Source organism: Scomber scombrus, chromosome 10, assembly GCF_963691925.1.
Source record: "Scomber scombrus chromosome 10, fScoSco1.1, whole genome shotgun sequence".
NCBI lineage: Eukaryota > Metazoa > Chordata > Actinopteri > Scombriformes > Scombridae > Scomber > Scomber scombrus.
The window spans coordinates 21,162,156-21,179,839 of record NC_084979.1 but is presented as its reverse complement, the minus strand read 5'-3'; the positions used below and the strand labels follow the sequence as shown (position 1 = coordinate 21,179,839).

The 17,684-nt window shown below is 42.5% G+C and overlaps 1 protein-coding gene across 1 annotated transcript in view; it reads left to right on the top strand.

Annotated features, from left to right (window-relative positions):
- The window catches only part of LOC133987167 (protein bicaudal D homolog 2-like), a 44,242-nt gene extending 28,055 nt beyond the window's left edge, over positions 1-16,187 (top strand). The window contains exons 4-10 of the mRNA XM_062426448.1: positions 769-983; positions 1,064-1,310; positions 3,097-3,354; positions 3,520-3,723; positions 3,813-4,361; positions 4,932-5,083; positions 10,435-16,187. Coding sequence (XP_062282432.1) covers positions 769-983; positions 1,064-1,310; positions 3,097-3,354; positions 3,520-3,723; positions 3,813-4,361; positions 4,932-5,083; positions 10,435-10,789 — 1,980 coding nt within the window. The 3' untranslated portion in view covers positions 10,790-16,187. The remainder of the gene's footprint in view (positions 1-768; positions 984-1,063; positions 1,311-3,096; positions 3,355-3,519; positions 3,724-3,812; positions 4,362-4,931; positions 5,084-10,434) is intronic.
- Positions 16,188-17,684: the final 1,497 nt, after the last annotated feature.

The following is a 17,684-nucleotide window of genomic DNA, read 5'->3' as shown; positions in this document are numbered from 1 at the left end:
ATTTCATGAGTTAGACCTAATTAAACTAGCAGCCTCAGGCCTCTCATTCAAGTACTTTCATGAACTAACAAAGATGCACTGTATACTATCTTACAGCTTCTTAGGAGCCCTACAGGCCCTCCACCACCCACACACCAGCTCCCTGTTTGCCTCCTCCTTGTACTGATTAGACTGTCAAAAGAAGCATGAGTGCTTTAATATTCAGATTTAATTACGATATTAAAAACATCCTCTGATACAGTAAAGAGACAAGCAGCTGCCTTTTTTTTTTTTTTACAAATATCTGGAAACTGAGCTGCAGTCTGATTGTGGAAGTGTTTGACAGACTCTTAAACAGCTATCTGTCTTCAAACCAGAGCTTCAAACACAAAACACATCCTGGATTTAATTAAATGAGTGGAAAGAAAAATAATCTCATGAAACAGAGCCAAATTTCCAAGGAGGACATTTCCATTCAATGTTCACTTTTGTGCTTGAGCTGTTAATTCTCTCCATATGCTGTCTTAAATTATGTTTCTGTATTCATCATGAAGGGCCTGAAACAAACAAAAGTGGTTCTTTCTCTTTAGTCGAGCAATATAAAAAGGATTCCCAAATCGAATTAACTTAAAACTAATTAGAGAGGGAAATTCAATGGGTATGTTCTAGTTTATCTTGCCACACATGAACGAGCCTGTCAGCTCATTTTTAAAATCAAGCTGCTTTTAGATTTAAAAATATTTCTCTGTGAATTCTAAACTCATTGAAGCGCTTCCTTTGTCTCCCCAGGTGGAGTTTGAGGGTTTGAAGCATGAAATCCGTCGCCTGGAGGAGGATACTCAGTTCCTTAACAGCCAGCTGGAGGACGCCATCCGCCTGAAAGAGATTGCTGAGCGTCAGCTAGGGGAGGCCCTGGAGACCATCAAGACTGAGCGTGAGCTGAAAGCATCCCTGAGGAAAGAGCTCTCCCACTACATGAGCATCGGAGACACTCTGTACAACAGGTAAATAAAACACAAATAAGGCCTGTGTCTCAGCATGCACTGTAATAAATATGAAATGATTCCATTTTTTACCTCTTCAGCCCTCTAAGCATCTCTTTGGATGGTCTCAAGTTCAGCGATGACGCCGCCACCGAACCCAATAACGATGAGGCTCTCCACGGATATGAGAACGGATTCACCAAACTGGCCAATGCCATCACCGAGGACAACCGCATCTCCATGCCCAAGAAGGAAGAGCTGTTCCATCCGGCGCCCAGCCTTGTGGACGACCTGTTGAGCGAACTTAACATCTCTGAGATCCAGAAGCTCAAACAACAGCTGATGCAGGTTTGTGTTTTAGCCACCATGGACTGAGCAAACTGTTTGTTAACAGTAGAAGATATCACTGACATCTGCAGTTAAGAATCAATAAATGACTGCAATGGAGTAGATTGTAATGTTAATAACTTGATTTATCAGTATTTGTGTTCAGTTTTTCTTGTATTCAGGCAATATAATTTCAACAGCAGGCTGATGAGAGTCAAAAGAAACAAATATTGGGATGAACTTGTGATCTGTTTTTGCTTATTTTCTTATCCAAATATGATTTATCAGACATTGAATTTACTGCATTGTCTTCAAACCAAACTACATTACCAAACATTTCCATACCAAATACCATTACCATACGAGTCATGGCAGTGGGACAATGTATTTAAGTAGGTTAGAGATGTGTGTTAAGGAGTGAGAGAGTCAATTGTGTGTTTGGGCTACATCCTGACCCAGGCTGCTGCAGGGATCTAAATCCCCTTATAGCAAAGTTAATCCAGAGAGATGCACACACCCTGCAGGCTCTGCTGGGTGACAAGGCAGCGGGTGGTGGCACCGGTAGACCTGCCATCTGCTTGCTCATCACCCCAGGAGTCCAAGGCCACGCATGATTGGGTACCATGGTTACCAGAAAGCAATGAGAACCTGTGGATAATGATTGTTTTGGGCACTGAGGGATTAAAGATTTTTTTTCTCCTTCTTCTTTCATAAAACATAAACACGGTTGCCAGATTAATGTGTCAACTTGAAGTTACCTCAATGCTGCCCCAATATGGGCACTGCTCTGATTCTCAACCTGACTGCTGTAGTGATGAACCTGGCATCCTGTGACAAAGCCACACAGCAGCATGTCATACTGCCTGCTTAAGCCTCCTTCCAGGTCATTCCACAGATTCCAGGCAGGAATCAGGGCTGAGGCAACAAAAGCTTCTTTAACTCTCTTAACCATGTTGCCTCTCCACCCTATCTCATACTATTGATTGGGTACTCAGTAATCAATGTCAGACGTCCGCTCCTCAGATTCCCTTCCTATTATTCCCTGGCAATCTATAACAACATCCAATATGGGTGCTTGAGGAGTAGGATGGGTAGTTATGTGTTTTGGCAGCCTCTTCAAAATTGAAGTAACGGCATTCTGCGTTAGGGTGCCACAAATAATGCTCACTTGTAAATATGTGAAAGCATCAGTGTCAACAGTAGGCTTATTTGAATAATATCTTCAATGGGACAAGTCTTGAAAATAGAGTCATGAGAAATACAGTTTTAATCTTTTTTCATCTCTATTTTAACCTGTGGTATATAAATGAAGCTTTCTTTTTAAATTTGACCTTCTTTATATATTTTGCATGGATAAATAATACATGCAAATAGGCATGACTGTGATACTTTTTTATTATTTACAGATCAACTTCTGAAATAGATCAGTGCTTATATCAGCACAGCTGTGTGCATGTGTGTGTAAGATGACCCACCCCAGTGTTTGCCAGCACTGAGCTGAACAGAGTCCAGCAAATTGTCAAGGTCATGTTGACTCTGATGCTCGGCCACTGAGCAATGAGTCTCACATACCTTGGCAGCACATACCCGATAGTGGCTAGGGTTACCACATGACAGATAATCCACTGATTTAATATGAACTGCTTTCGAAGCAGGAATCATTTACATCATCAAGTTACCAAGGAATACAGATATAACATTGCATGTGTGCAATAAGCAAAGCAGATAATACTGTACTTTCATTAGAGACATACAGTATGATGACCTCATGTCTCATTGCTCTTTGTCACTCTATGTCTCTCCTCAGATGGAGCGTGAGAAGGTCAACCTGCTGTCCACCCTGCAGGACTCCCAGAAACAGTTGGAGCAGGCTAACGGCGCTCTGTCAGAGCACCAGGAGAAAGTCAACCGCCTCACCGAGAACCTCAATGCCATCCGCAAGCTCCAGGCCAGCAAGGAGCGCCAGTCTGCACTGGACAACGAGAAAGAACGGGATAGCCATGAAGACGGAGACTACTACGAGGTGGACATCAACGGACCTGAGATCCTGGAGTGCAAGTACAAGGTACCTGTCTTCTGGTCGGTATAAGTTAGACAGGACAGATTACATTTATTTTTAATTCGGTATGCGATTTACTTTAAGTTAAAACAGAAATGTCTTTTACTACATATGACATTTTTTTAAAACCCCATATTTGTGTATTCTCAACTATTGTTTTTGCTTTGCTAGGTCGCTGTTTCTGAGGCAGGAGAGCTGAAGGAGGAACTGAAGACTATAAAAACAGAATACCAGGCCTGTCAGTCTCGTTATGAAGAGGAGCGCACCCGTCTGCAGAACGATGTCACAACGCTGGGAGTGAAGCTGGCCACTCTGGAGAAGACTAGTCAGACAGAGAGAGAAGAGAAGGCTAAGCTAGAGAAGGAGCTTCGCAAGGTGAAGTGTTGCTATTGACATTGACTTCCTGTTGTTCTCTTGACACTACGAAACGTGGTTAATTAATGCATTTCTTTCTGTGTCTTCAGGTGAGTGATGTGGCTGGTGAGTCGCAGGGTAGTCTGAGTGTGGCACAGGACGAGCTTGTCACCTTCAGTGAAGAACTGGCCACCCTCTACAACCACGTCTGCATGTGCAACAACGAGACGCCCAACCGTGTCATGCTCGACTTCTACAAAGAGGGTAAGGGGGGTCGCAGCAGCCCGGAGGGCCGTGGCCGCCGCTCCCCCATCTTGCTCACCAAAGGCCTCTTCCCTGAGCCTGGTAAGACCGACCTAAGCGACGGAGCCCCATCACCAGTCTCCTCCCTGCCTTCTCCTGTGTCTGACCACCGCCGTGAGCCCATGAACATCTACAATCTGGTGGCTATCATCAGAGACCAGATCAAGCACCTGCAGCTTGCTGTGGACCGCACCACAGAGCTGTCGCGCCAGAGGGTGGCCTCTCTGGAGCTCGGCACTGTGGCCGACAAGGACAAGGAAGCCTGCATGGAGGAGATCCTCAAACTTAAATCCCTCCTCAGCACCAAGAGGGAACAGATTGCAACTCTGAGGACCGTCCTCAAGGCCAACAAGCAGGTCAGTAGATCTGTTTTGTCTTTTATACACTCAGTCGGAATGCCTATTTAATTGATTTGATCCCAAACATTTGTCAGTTTTGCTTGAAAGACAGAAACAGAAGACAAGGGGCGTCAGCTATTTCAAGTCTATTCAGCTGTTGGAGCAAATGCATTGCAGACAAGATCTCTAAGCAACACTACGGTGGAGACAGCAGCCTTATGGTGTCAGCTGCCCATAGTATCTGTGTGGTTAGGATGGGGGAACAGCCCTGCAAAGCACAAACAACCATAACCCAGAGTGTGTATGCAGTTGCTCTGGTAGCCCTTTAAAGTATGTGTGTGGTTCCTGGGTGACCATTATATCACAGACATGAAAGCCCCTCATAAACCACACACCTATAGATTTTAAACCAGCAACAAACAATAGAAGCTAACAAGGATTTCTAGGCAACTGGGCTACCTTAATGACTTACATGAAATAATAGGTCATATGGACCTTGTTAGGAGAGGTAGACTTCTTGCAACAGGAAATACACCCCCAGCGCCTTCCAGCTGCTCTGACCCTTTTGTTCTTCTTATCCACCCACAGACAGCTGAAGTTGCTCTGGCCAATCTGAAGAGCAAGTATGAGAACGAGAAGGCCATGGTGACCGAGACCATGATGAAACTGAGGAATGAGCTCAAAGCCCTGAAGGAAGATGCTGCCACCTTTTCCTCCCTCAGAGCTATGTTCGCCACACGGTAAGGAATGGTGGACATCCCTGAAAAATAGGTTTCCTTCATCCTGCCTTACAAGACAAATGCACACGCATTTATCTCACATACCATTCTATCCTCACAAATAGACAAATCTTCTTTGTTTGCTCACATTTGGCATATATCCCAAACCGTGCAGATATGCTGTGCTACTGTAGATAAAGAAACAGCAGCAACACAGCAGACTTTGTATTAATCTTAAAAATACTGCACATATGGCATACAAAGACCACACATAATAATACAAAGTAAGCTAAAGATAAGATGATTGTTGTAATATAATCCATATATATCATGTTGGCTGTGTCTCTGTGGGATTATTGTAACATGACATATTTAAGGAGGATGTTGATTATGTTCTGAGATTCATGGCAAGGAAGGGATACTACTATCATTGACTATATAGAACAGAAGGTAGATAATCTGGGTATCATTTAAATATGTCACTTAAATTGTGTTTTCGACCAGTGACTGTGTGTGTGTGTGTGTGTGTGTGTGTGTGTGTGTGTGTGTGTGTGTGTGTGTGTGTGTGTGTGTGTGTGTGTGTGTGTGTGTGTGTGTGTGTGTGTGTGTGTGTGTGTGTGTGTGTGTGTGTGTGTGTGTGTGTGTGTGTGTGTGTGTGTGTGTGTGTGTGTGTGTGTGTGTGTGTGTGTGTGTGTGTGTGGGGATCAGATGGGCCTACACACTCGCTAATCTTTTCTGATTCCAAAGAGAAGCCGGTCAAAGGTTCTGTGCATAATCCCACCTCAGTTTGGTCTGGATTACACATTCACCCCTCCACACACACACAGTTGTAGAATTAGTGCTCACACACTATTTGTTTATTTGTTTGTTTATATTCGTGTGTCTCCATGCATGTATTTGTTTGAAAAGGGTAAGAAGATGAATGACAGTGCACTTTTTAGATACGATTTTAACGATTCTACGGTGGTTGCACAACTCACTTTGGGAGTTGTTTTCCTCTCTGTGTATTTTTTTAAAAGATGTTGGTGCCCACTTGTCCCGTAAATATCAGCTCTTACCCAGATGGCTATGCTGAGATGCTGAGACAGTCTTTCTTTCTGTGTTTAAGACTTCTCCGCAATCCGCAGCAAAGCTCAAGCTGTGCAAAGGGAAAAAGATGAGGAGGAGGAGGGGGAGAGACAGTATTATAGAACGAAGGTTACAGAGGCCGCAGGGAATGTGTGGGCAACTCAGCACCCCTCATCTTACCCATACAGCAATTCAATACCTGTCTCCGAAGTGAAGTGCGCATGCTGAAGTAACTCCATATACCTGCAGTGTCTAATCAATTAGTAACAGGAGGAAAACTCCTCTGTCTGCAAATAAGAGAGTCGCTGTTTGGCACTCCGCAGAGCCAGATGGCCAGAGGATGTTGGTGTAATGCTAAACTATGAGGACCAAAGGCAACCGAGACTGATAAAGAACCAGATCTCCTGCTCCTAGTAGGGACTTTTTTTTTTTTTTGCTCCCTCAGGGCCCATCACTTGTTACAACATTACAAAGAAGGTGTGAGATCATATTTGCTGTGAAGAAGCGGAGCCATTGTGAAGTGTCTGTTTCCTTTAGACTCTTTTGCTAGAGAGGCTTAAGATATTGCAAACACCTTACAGCTTGCTTTATACTTTCAGCATCAACTCGTGTTTTTCTCCTTGTGGGCAAAGTCCCTCCCCTGATGATGATGTTGATGATGATGTTCTTGAGGCTCCAGTCCCAGTAGCCTGTCAGAACTCTGGTGCCTATGCATGAATTACCTTCTGTTTATGGGGATTCACGTATTGGTATGTAAATTCTGTCCTATACGGCGCGAAGTTGGGTCAGGGGACTCTTTGAGAGGCTGGGGGACTCGCCTGACCGAGGTTTCCCACACTCCCTCCCTTTGTGTCCCCCCAGTCCCCCCTTCCATCCTTCCTCACAGCCAAACACCCGGTTCCCTAGTCATCTGGAAAAGAAAGGGAGGAAGGGGGCAGGCTTTCAGTTAAAGCCCACTACAGGAGCCTAATTTGACAGTCTCTTCTTTTTTTCATGGTAATCACCACTCTCACAAAGTCCGTAAAGGTGGATTTTTGAGACGCTGAAAACCCCTTAGATACAAATGTGTGGTCTTGTGTATGTTTTTCTGTGTGAGTCTTTGTGTGATCTCATGCCGCAGTCTGTGCCTCTCATATAGATTAGAGTTACTTGAGATTTTCAAAGTGTGGGAATTTCATGGGAGACAGAGCTGAGTGTTTTTCAAGTTTCTGTGTGTGATGGTGTGTGTGCGCCTCTCCAGCTGCAGTCTCTGGTGTCATGTTAAGGGTAAACTCCTGCCCCTAACATTCCTAAGATATGCATGCCTCAACATGTTCTCAGCACCAGCTCCTTGTGATTAACAGTCAAACCATTAACCCAAGTCACATTTTATGCACAAACATACACCCTCAATCATCCTGCTGTTCTGTTGTTAGTTGTATTCTCTCTCCATCATTCATTCTTACCTCTTCCCCTCTGCGCTTTCTGTGATATCTATCAGACCATGACCAATCAAGCTCCAGACAACACAACAGCTGAGGAGGTTGTGTGTGTGTGTGTGTGTGTGTGTGTGTGTGTGTGTGTGTGTGTGTGTGTGTGTGTGTGTGTGTGTGTGTGTGTGTGTGTGTGTGTGTGTGTGTGCGCGTGCGTGCGTGCGTGCGTGTGTGTGTTGTGGAAACATTATTGATCCTGAACCGTGTCTACATGAATGTTTCCATACTTGGGATATCCCTATGTGGCCTATGGTGATTGTAAATCGTCACAGCAAGATGCAGATAAAGTGCCTGCTTGTCAAAGTTGTGAATATTGTGACAGTTCATCCTCAAAAGGCCAGCCCCCGCCGCCTCCCGGCCCCCCCTCAACCATTGTGCCACCACACCCCATCAGCAGGCCAAAAGGGCTCCTATTGTATCCCTCCAGTCCCTAGAATAGACTCCTCTGTTTTTTTCCCGGGAAAAAAACACACGCCCTCTCTCACCCCCCATGCAAGAGTGACTGAACCAGCCCCCCCTTTACCGGGTCATCCCCCCATCTCATACTGGGTTTAATGAAGCAGCACTGATCCCTATTGTCTGGGTGTGTGGCCCACTGGGAATCAAACTGCATACACAAGAGGGGAGGGCATGGTTTATGTTTGTATGGTGGTCTGGCAAGGCCAGAGCTCACATGAAGCATAACCACGTGCAGCACCACACACAGCAAAAACATCTGTTTATACTGATAACTTTGGTCTCAGATTCAGCCTTCAAGACTTATTTTTCGTAAAACATGAAAATAATTTCAAAGTGAAACCATTCAACTTGTTCCTGGTGCAGATTTAATTTCTAAAAATCTTATAAAAATGTCTTGTAGCAACAGTGGACTTATATCAAAAACATTTAAAACAAGTTTATTTTGATTTAAAACAACTCAAAGATAGATTTTTGAAGATAAGAATTTATGTCTGTGATAAAATTATATCTGAGTTAGATATTGTTTTTATACAGTGCAACAGTTTAAGCAGCCACTAACCACGACCAAACAGTAACATTAGATCTCTCATGCCTACTTTGAATACAATGGTTGAAAAACATGATGACATAAAATAGTTGTCATCATGTTTTTTGGTTTTCTGTGTATTTTCACAACAGGCTAAGGCGTTCCCAAATGAAAAAAGTACCCTAATACCAGGCAGAGAAAAAGGTGCAGGGTGAGGCTACCTACCAGTTAGATTATGTCTAACAGTTTTAGCATCGTTGGAAGATAAGACGATACAGACGACTATAGCCAACCCCTCCTTCCACAGAGGTGTGTGAGTCATTACGGAAGAATGCCACACAGGTTGCTTTGTCAGCAACACAGAAAGTAGGGATGAGTAAGATGGGGATCTAGAAAATGACTGATGCAGGCAGACAGATGGGGACGGGAGCAAGGAAGAAATGGAGGAGAAAAAAGCTTGAGAGGAGAAATAAGAGCCAGGAGAGAGCACAGGACTGAAAGAGAAATGAATGAGGGAGCAAGGCGATGAAGGGGGGGGGGGGGGTCGGAAAAGGAGAAAAACATGAAAGGTGAGCATAGAGACAGCAGATGGAGAGTGAAGATATGAAACTCCTACATCGAAATCCCCTTGGATGACCCAGTTTTAATACCTGTCCAGCCATAGACACACACACACACACACACATACTTGCAAGGGCAGACAGAGACAGGTGATAATGCCGCAGTGCAGCACCCAAGTGATATGGAGCAGTTGGTAGGCAGCTGTCTCTGTGTTATTTTGCACGGGGATGGGAGATGAAGAGGATGGATAGAAGTGATATTGTCTCACTTCTCCTGGAAAAGTGAAGATTAGGTGTGAACAGCCACAGCTCGAAGTGATCAGATAAATTCGTCTCTTCCACATCTTCATTTTTTCTCTTCTCTCCGACCCCCCTTCTCAGTCTGTTCCTCAGGTGACGCAAAAAGGATCTTCTCATTGACCCCTAGGTTAACGCTTTCATCCTTTGTGTATGTGATCTATTCTTAACTTCCACACATACACTCCTCTTAATATTCAAGAAGCTATAAGCTTAGTTCAGACTGTATATCTCACCTGTCCATGAATATTAATCATAGTATGTAGGAGCAGCCATATAAACCCAAACCCAGATGAATTTGCATATCATTTTTGAAAATGTTTGACGAATTGTTGAGAAATGTCACAGTTAGAAAGTGAATTGTGTAGAAGGTGGTCTCTAGATGTTACTTTTCTCATTTCTGAGGGAGGGAAGGCTGAGAAGTTTTATTATGTTGCAATACTTTGTTAAGACATTTATTATCGACTGATGGCTGCTGTACACAGTTTGTTGTTGTGAAATATCTGTTCAAGTGACTTTAGAAAACATGTTGATGTGTTAAGTTTGGTGGAGAGGACAGACATGGATGATGAAATCAGAAGTTAATAATGCAGGAACTCTGCCAGTCTTGTCAGATCTGCGCTGTGTGGCTCAATGGCTCCACCTGGTGGTGGCAAACACCACTGTGTAACCAGGGGAAAGGTCATGATGAAAGTGCTTCACTTTCAGTGGTTTTAGTGTCTGTGATTGTTGGTGTCAGCATCTCAAGCATGCAGCAAAATATATATTTAAGTGATTTATGCAGTTTGGTATATAACGTAAATATAATAAAAAGCCAAAGGTTTTTGGGATGAAATGAAATGTATTATTGGGACTGCCAGTGCCCCCTAGTGGTTTGACATAGGAAATTAATGATAGTGTAAAAATATCTTGTTGATATTCTTCAGCTCCAGTTTATGGTGATCAAAAACAAACCTGACTCTACAGTTTTCTCTCTCTGTCTCCTTGCAGTTGTGATGAATATGTCACTCAGCTGGATGAGATGCAGAGGCAGCTGACTGCAGCAGAGGATGAAAAGAAGACCCTGAACTCCCTGCTGCGCATGGCTATCCAGCAGAAGCTGGCCCTGACACAGCGCCTGGAAGACCTGGAGTTCGACCACGAGCAGACGCGCCGAGGAGGCAATACCGGCCGGGCTAAGACCCGCAGCAAGGCCACCAGCAGCGCCGCCAACAACCCCCACGTAAGTCAGAGTCTCACCTGCTCTGGCTCCAGCCGACCAGAGCTCAACAATGCCATGCCCAATGGCATCCTGGGAGGCCCTGGTGTCTTCTGCAGCGAGAAGTACAAGATCTACTGCGACTGAGGAGAAGTCTGCAAAGGACTGCTGTGTACAGAGGGGAGGGGGCCTACGGGCCAAACCCTCCCTGCCTTAGTGTTAAGAGCCCCACTTGCTCGCTTAGCTCCCTGACCAGCCTGCGCTCCTCTAGGGACTGCTGTGTGACTAACCGGCTGCTCGTGTGTGCTAGTGTAAACGCTTAGGGGAATGCAGATGTATGTACAGTGTGCACTAGACGTTTGGACTGTAGTAGACATATATGGCATGTGGATTATGGGGCCCCTGTTATTTTGGGGGTTTTGTGGATATTATGGAGTGTCTATTCTTTCCGCTGTCATGGTGCTGTACGTATGATGTAAAAGGTAGCAGCTTTTGTGGTCGTTTGTTCTGGCCCCCTAAGTATATTGCCTGGTAACAGTAACACATTGTGGGGGTGAGGACTTGTAAAGAGGGTGTTGATCTGACAGTCTTGTGACTTAATACAACATCCTCTGCTCCTCCGCTCGTCTGTCGGCATTGGTGCTCCTTTAAAAAAAAAAAAAGCCTCCTTCTCTCCTCTGCCTCTCTGTCCTGCCCCCCCCCTCCCGGCCCAGGACTGACCTGTGTCCAGCAGCCCACTGTCTAATCAGGTCACTGTAATGTTTACAAGAAGAAAATGGAATTAAATATGCAATCTCCCTCTGCTTTCTTGCTAGGGGAGCACAGAATGATTCTACGCAGAAATTCAAAAACTCATAATTGGGTTGGCTGATGGTTTCATGATGGAAATGTTTGGGCAGAAAAGGAGCACCTGTGACCACAGGTGTTTATTTCAGGATTATATTAAAGCTGTGATACTAGCACACCAATATAGTAGGGTCTGTAGAATCGCATGGCTTTGCAGCTGAAACGCTTATGAGCTTTTTAACTGTTTTTCTGTTGTCAGGTGTGTGGTACAAGACGGACTCATGTACTACAGGGCTCTACATTGTAAAAGAGTTATTTGGTGTCAGGTGAAATACAAGAGGGCTATTCAATGTGACCCATTATGTTGGGATGGATTCTTTCAGAGCCATGTTATAAGAGAGAAAGGAAGTTTGAAAAATCAATCTCCACACCAAAATTAAGTGCACTTCAGCATAGGTGCCTCAGGTTCCTGCTTCTGTTAAAATGGATATAATGATTACTGTGAACAGAGATACAATATAGTTTTGATCAAAGATGATTTTTTTTAAAAATGGAGCAAATTCCAGAAGAGCACAAATCAAAAAAAGACACCCGCATCTGGATAACAGATCTGCAAACAAAAAACAATCAACCACTTGGCAAAAAGTGCCTGGCAACCCAAACACTTGATATATTTATCTATCTGTTGATGTAAAGCCCTGTCCTTGTGTCTCAACTTGAGCTAACGCTTTTCTTTTCCTTCTCTCCCCTCATCCTCTGTCTCCCCCTCTATTTTTGGGAGATCGCTCAGAGATCTCCAATAATCTTCTGTGTGGTTATGTGGCTGAAAACCCTTTTTTCCTCATGTCTCTAATCTTTTTCTTGTCACTCGGTCGCCACGACGACCTTCTCTCTTTTAGATTGTCAGCAGCTTGCTCCCCCAGCGTCACCACTCACCCTTTAAATAATGAGGAATATTTTTGTCAGGTAACGTCCTCACGTACGTTGTGTTCCCGATATTTGCCTGTGTGTATATCGCAGCGTTAAAGTGAAGGGCCCTCACGTGTGTATCATGTTTTTTAACTTTGCAAATGGAGGGTCATTCACTTGTTTTTATTTGTGTTTGGTGTGTGAGGACGAAGCGATGTTTTAGTACACAAAATAGCTTTAACCCCTTTGCAAATAGGAAAAAAATATAAGTGGGGCTTGTGTTTATTAATCCATGTACTGCTTGTGGATCATAGACACATTAGCTTTATGATGCTAAAAGCAGGGTTGATATGAGGGATTCCTGCAAGATTTAACAAATTATGCGTTTTCTACTACTACTAAGCTATATATGAAATTCTATATTCTTAATATGATCATGTTCAGGTTGAAATCTTGCAGGATCCTACTTACAGTATTCATTCCTCTCCAATATGAAAAGAGGGAGCTTATTTGTTCCTCACAAAGTGGAACAACATCAGCGGTCAACCCTGCTTGAGTGTGCATCCATAAGCCACAGCACACAGCATGGAGACAAAGCTATCGTACACATTAGGGAAAAAGAAGAAGAAAAAAAAAGCAACCTCCGTAGAGGTCAATCACTCTTACGTTTGTGATTTCACTTACAAGTGCGATATATTCTGTTTCTATCAGTTAGCGCTGACGGAGAAAAAGGTTTGGGGAGTAGAGAAGGGAGAACTACTCATATTGTAAACCAGCTCCTGAGAGACGAGATAAGAAAGCTAGACATGCTGGTGAAGAAAGCCAGATGTCCAGCGGAGAAATAAATCCCAGGACTTTCCTACGGGAGAAACTCCTGGTTATTTTTGGAGGAAAACAAAAACAAAAAAGAAACACAAGACTGGTTGTTTCAATCAACCAGCGGACATTGATTCAAACTAGTCGAGCCCCTAACCCCTTCCCCTTGTACAGGCTCGGTGGAGTCACTGAGCAGTAGATAGACCCCAGGATGTGATTGTGATTAGAAAACCTTCTCACTGGATGGACGGATCCCAGCTTTGCTCCATCTACTTTGAAATCAATGTCTGGCTTATATGGTGTCATAACAGCATGCCACCTAAAAAAAAAAAGAAGCTCCTCCTACCTCTGCCTGCAGGCTCCTCCCACCTCACTTTTAAGTTTTACGACATGTGATGCATCGAGTTTCTGATATGTTGTAAGCCTGCATGTCACAAAACATAACCCATTTTTCATTAACTTGCATGTCATATGAGAAAGACCCATCTCCTCTGACCTGGCTGGTGGGATTTGTCTTCAAATCTGTCCTAAGAATGAAAGCTCATGGTACTTGTGAGTCATTGGCTTCCTAATTGCACCCGCAGGGTAACTGGTGGTGAATGTGTATTCACATCAGCTCCTCAGACACATATTGACAATGTCGATATGACAGAAACAGGACGCTCTTACATAACATTGGTTGCCTCTGGGCTCCTAACATCGGCTTCTGTCGCTTTGACTAACTACGGCCGCCGTCTGCTCTGTCTGTGTGGACTCCAGCTGCTGACCATGTTAACAGTCGCTCTAAATTGACAAATAATGCTATTGCTGATCATTTGTTTGTTTGTTTGTTTCTCCATTTTGCAGTAATTACAGTAATTCTGCGAGGATGACGAAGTACCAACACAAGGTCCATTCTCACTGCTGATTGAGTTCGCCGAAAAAGAGTTTAGCACTCACTATAATCCATTTGGACTTGAAGACCAAAAAAAAAAAATGCTAAAAGAAAACACTGATTTCACTGATTGATGTTCCATCAACTGTCCTACTTCCTTCTTATTCCTTGATCTGACGTGTATTGGAAATATACTTGGTCTCTATCTTTTTGCGTGCTGCTACTAGAAGCCAATTTCTCACAAGTCCGATGAAACTGATTCAAACTTACCAGAGGTTGTTATTGGCTAATCTAACCCTCCAATGAGAAGTTGGGGGAGATGGGGTTGTTCCTAATGTAAATCAACAAGCTGTTTTGTCTGATTTCATCTTTTTTTTTCTTTTGTTTTAGTTTATTTTTAATCTGTGCACTTTCATTATATAGGATTATAACAGAATATTATTAACCTCTAGGAAAGCGTGGTAGTACTATGGTTTGTGAGTTATTCAGTATAGGCTGTAAGAATCTAGGATTTATACGCCCTACTGAATCGTCTGCGACTATTTACTCAAGTAAAGGTTCCACAAACCACATACCTACTATTTTGACGTAATCCTCAAGATTTTATCCATCAAATAATCATTCTTAAATTGTTTTGTTACACCATATGTTTTGCTGTTGGTTTTCTTATATGTTTGTTCTACTGCCATGTTCTATACGAAAATCCAGGGTGATCAAATTCTGGGGTTTTTTCATGTATTTATTATTCCTAGGAATAGTTCAAAATAACAAAATGAAACTTGACAACGCTCTGACTCAAATAGGTAAGATGTGTTTTGGGAAAAATTGAGTGATATGATATATGCTTTTCCTAGCTTCTTACCGAGGGCGTTCCACTGAAACGGGATCACTGACTTTCCGAATTCTCTGCAAAGTGCAACAATTAAATTCCAAATTGGAATTGTTTCATTCTCTCTTCGTTTATCGTGCCAAATCTTGGTGCACCATTTAGGTTGAAAAGAATCAAGACTCTTGAAAGAAGACAAACCGTCGCTGAGAAAAGGTGTAGTTTGGGCCATGGCTCTCCATGCGAGCGCCGGGGTTTTGTTTTTTGGTTTGTTTAGTTCTTTGTTTCTGACCAGTAGTGCCTTTCATTGTTTCAAGGGAGAATCTTAGACTAGTATTTTATGTTTTCACTTTTTTTTTATAGGTGAGGACTTTGGGTTCAAAATGACTGTGAGCAGCAATAAATGCAAAGGGAATTTCCCCCTTTCTGCATGAGTGAGACGATAGTTTTGAAAATTAGCTCAATAAAACAAAAATTGCATTGAATTCTGCAGGTCAGTGATCCGCTCAATAAATTCAGGGGTATTAAGAAAAGGTTGTTTTTTTATCAAACTTTGGGAACCAAAAGAAATCCCTTTGGCCTCCTGTTATTGAACAAAATGCTCCAAGCATCTGTAATGTGTTGGGGTAGATCAGTGTACTATTGGAAACATCTATGTATCTCTAGCTTTGTTTGGTGAAGGTAATGTGATATCAATAGTATTGTTGAAAAAGAAATGTGCAGAGAGCGCATTTTTACTTTATTTTATGTCCAATTTGAGTTTTGTTTGTTGTTTTCTTTTTCAATTTTTATTCTTAAATCTTTTTTTTACATCATCTTTGAGCATTATGTTTTCAGGAAACAGAAAACTAAACTGGCATCAACAAGCTTGAATAGTGCCATTATAGCCAATGCTTGTTTGTTGAGGCGTTAAACTTACCAATATGGACAAGAAGCTAAAAAAGAAAAGTGCAATTCTGATACTGTTTCACATTTTTAAAGAAAAGAGAAAGTTTTCTGTTTGCTGGAAGCCATAGCATTGTGATAATACAATTAGCTGTGCAAACTTTATATTGTCATATTGTGTTTCAGTATTGATCCATAATGAGAGTTTGATATCTTTATATGAAATAACGACTTCACCTGTATGTTGGTATTTATTTGAATGGTCATGCAGTACTGTATTCTTATCAATAATGTGCATTATGATTAGTGGCATATTGATTACAGCTAAATGTCATATGCATGTTTCTCGGTCATGGGACCTTTACACAGAATTGAAAACAAACATGTAAACCTTTGTCAGGGTGTTTAAAAAAAGAAAGAAAAAAGTGGGCGGGGGGGGGGGGGGGGGGGGGGGGGGATTAAAAGACAAGAGTTTAGTCTGATGTATTACTGCTGAACTAATCCTCTGAAATTGTTTTGTTTGTTTTCCAGTAGAGAGGTGGTCTATCTGTGTAAAGGTAGTCATACTGGCTAAAATCAATAAATGTGACTTAAGTTCCAAAGTGTTTGAGTGTTGTTATTTATAACTCCGCAGCAGCAGAATGAAGCCATATCAGCAGCAGGTGAAGGGTTAACCAGGGAAGTATGTGGTCAGCCCTGGTGTCTCTTCAGAGTGTTCCCAGCTGGAAGCCAGGGGCAGGGGAACTTCCCAGCTGTCTGAGTGGCTCCAGGACATGATCACATTTCACACAATGCACAAAAACACTTCCACCCACCCCCCCAAAAAAACCCTCTCCCCTTTCCTCCCTCTCTCTCTCTCCACCTCTCTCTGTCTTTTCTCTGCTGTCTTGCTCAAACCTTCTTCTCCCTCCTCGCCCTTCTCCATTTCCATTTTTTTTTCTTCCTCTCCTTCTGGAGATACGCCCACACACTGATCGGAGCCAGTTTCTTTTGACCTTTGCTACACCCCGCGCTTCCTGTCCAGGCTCTAGAGACCCCGCACTCTGCCCAATTAATACTGTATTTGACTTAGCAGTGATTTAAAATGGATAATACTTACTTGGAGTCAGAACAGAACACATACATTTTAGGTTGCTGTTTGCTCACACCCCAAAAATTGATTCATATTGATACACATGGGATCAATATAAATTATTTTAACTTTTAAATATTGGATGAACTATTGTGTGGATGTTTGTGAGTATCATGGGATGGAAATTAAAAAGAAGAATTTGTGGATTACTCTATGAACATATCAATAAAAGTAAAGGGTTTGGTTTTAGTGACAAAGATGGAAAGATTATTAGAGATACATGATTTAAATCTGTGGTTCTCAACCTTTTTTACTTTTTTATTGGCTTTTCAGATAATATCAAGTATCATTCAAAGACATCAGTCAGCATGTTGCTAATGTATGTTCGATGAAGTCTGTAATATTTCCACTGGAGTGGCAGAAGCTGAATGTTTCCGACTTTCATCCTTCACTTTCAGCAAGCTATTTTGAATTGTCTGCTTGCTTGTTTACTAGTTTTCGCCTGTTCTCAATCACAGCATGTGGTGTCAAGATGTCACAACTGAGTTGGGTTTGTTGGAGGTGTCTTCTGTGCAGGCGGCCTATTGTGGCTGAAAAAAAAAATAGACCAAAGATTTAAGGAGTGTTTTTTTTTCCTCCTACACAGAGGATTTTTTATTTTTTATTTTGTTTACCAAATAATAATCTCAATTTTTCAATTTAGCTGAGCTACTCCATAACATTTCCACATACTTCCTGGTGAGGTGCTTCCTCATGTGCACATACTCTCACATACTTTGGGAATCACTCACTTGAATATTATTTAAATAAAAGTGAACTTACTTGCTGAAAATTACACACTACTCTGACACAGTTCCATAATGTAAAGGGGAAA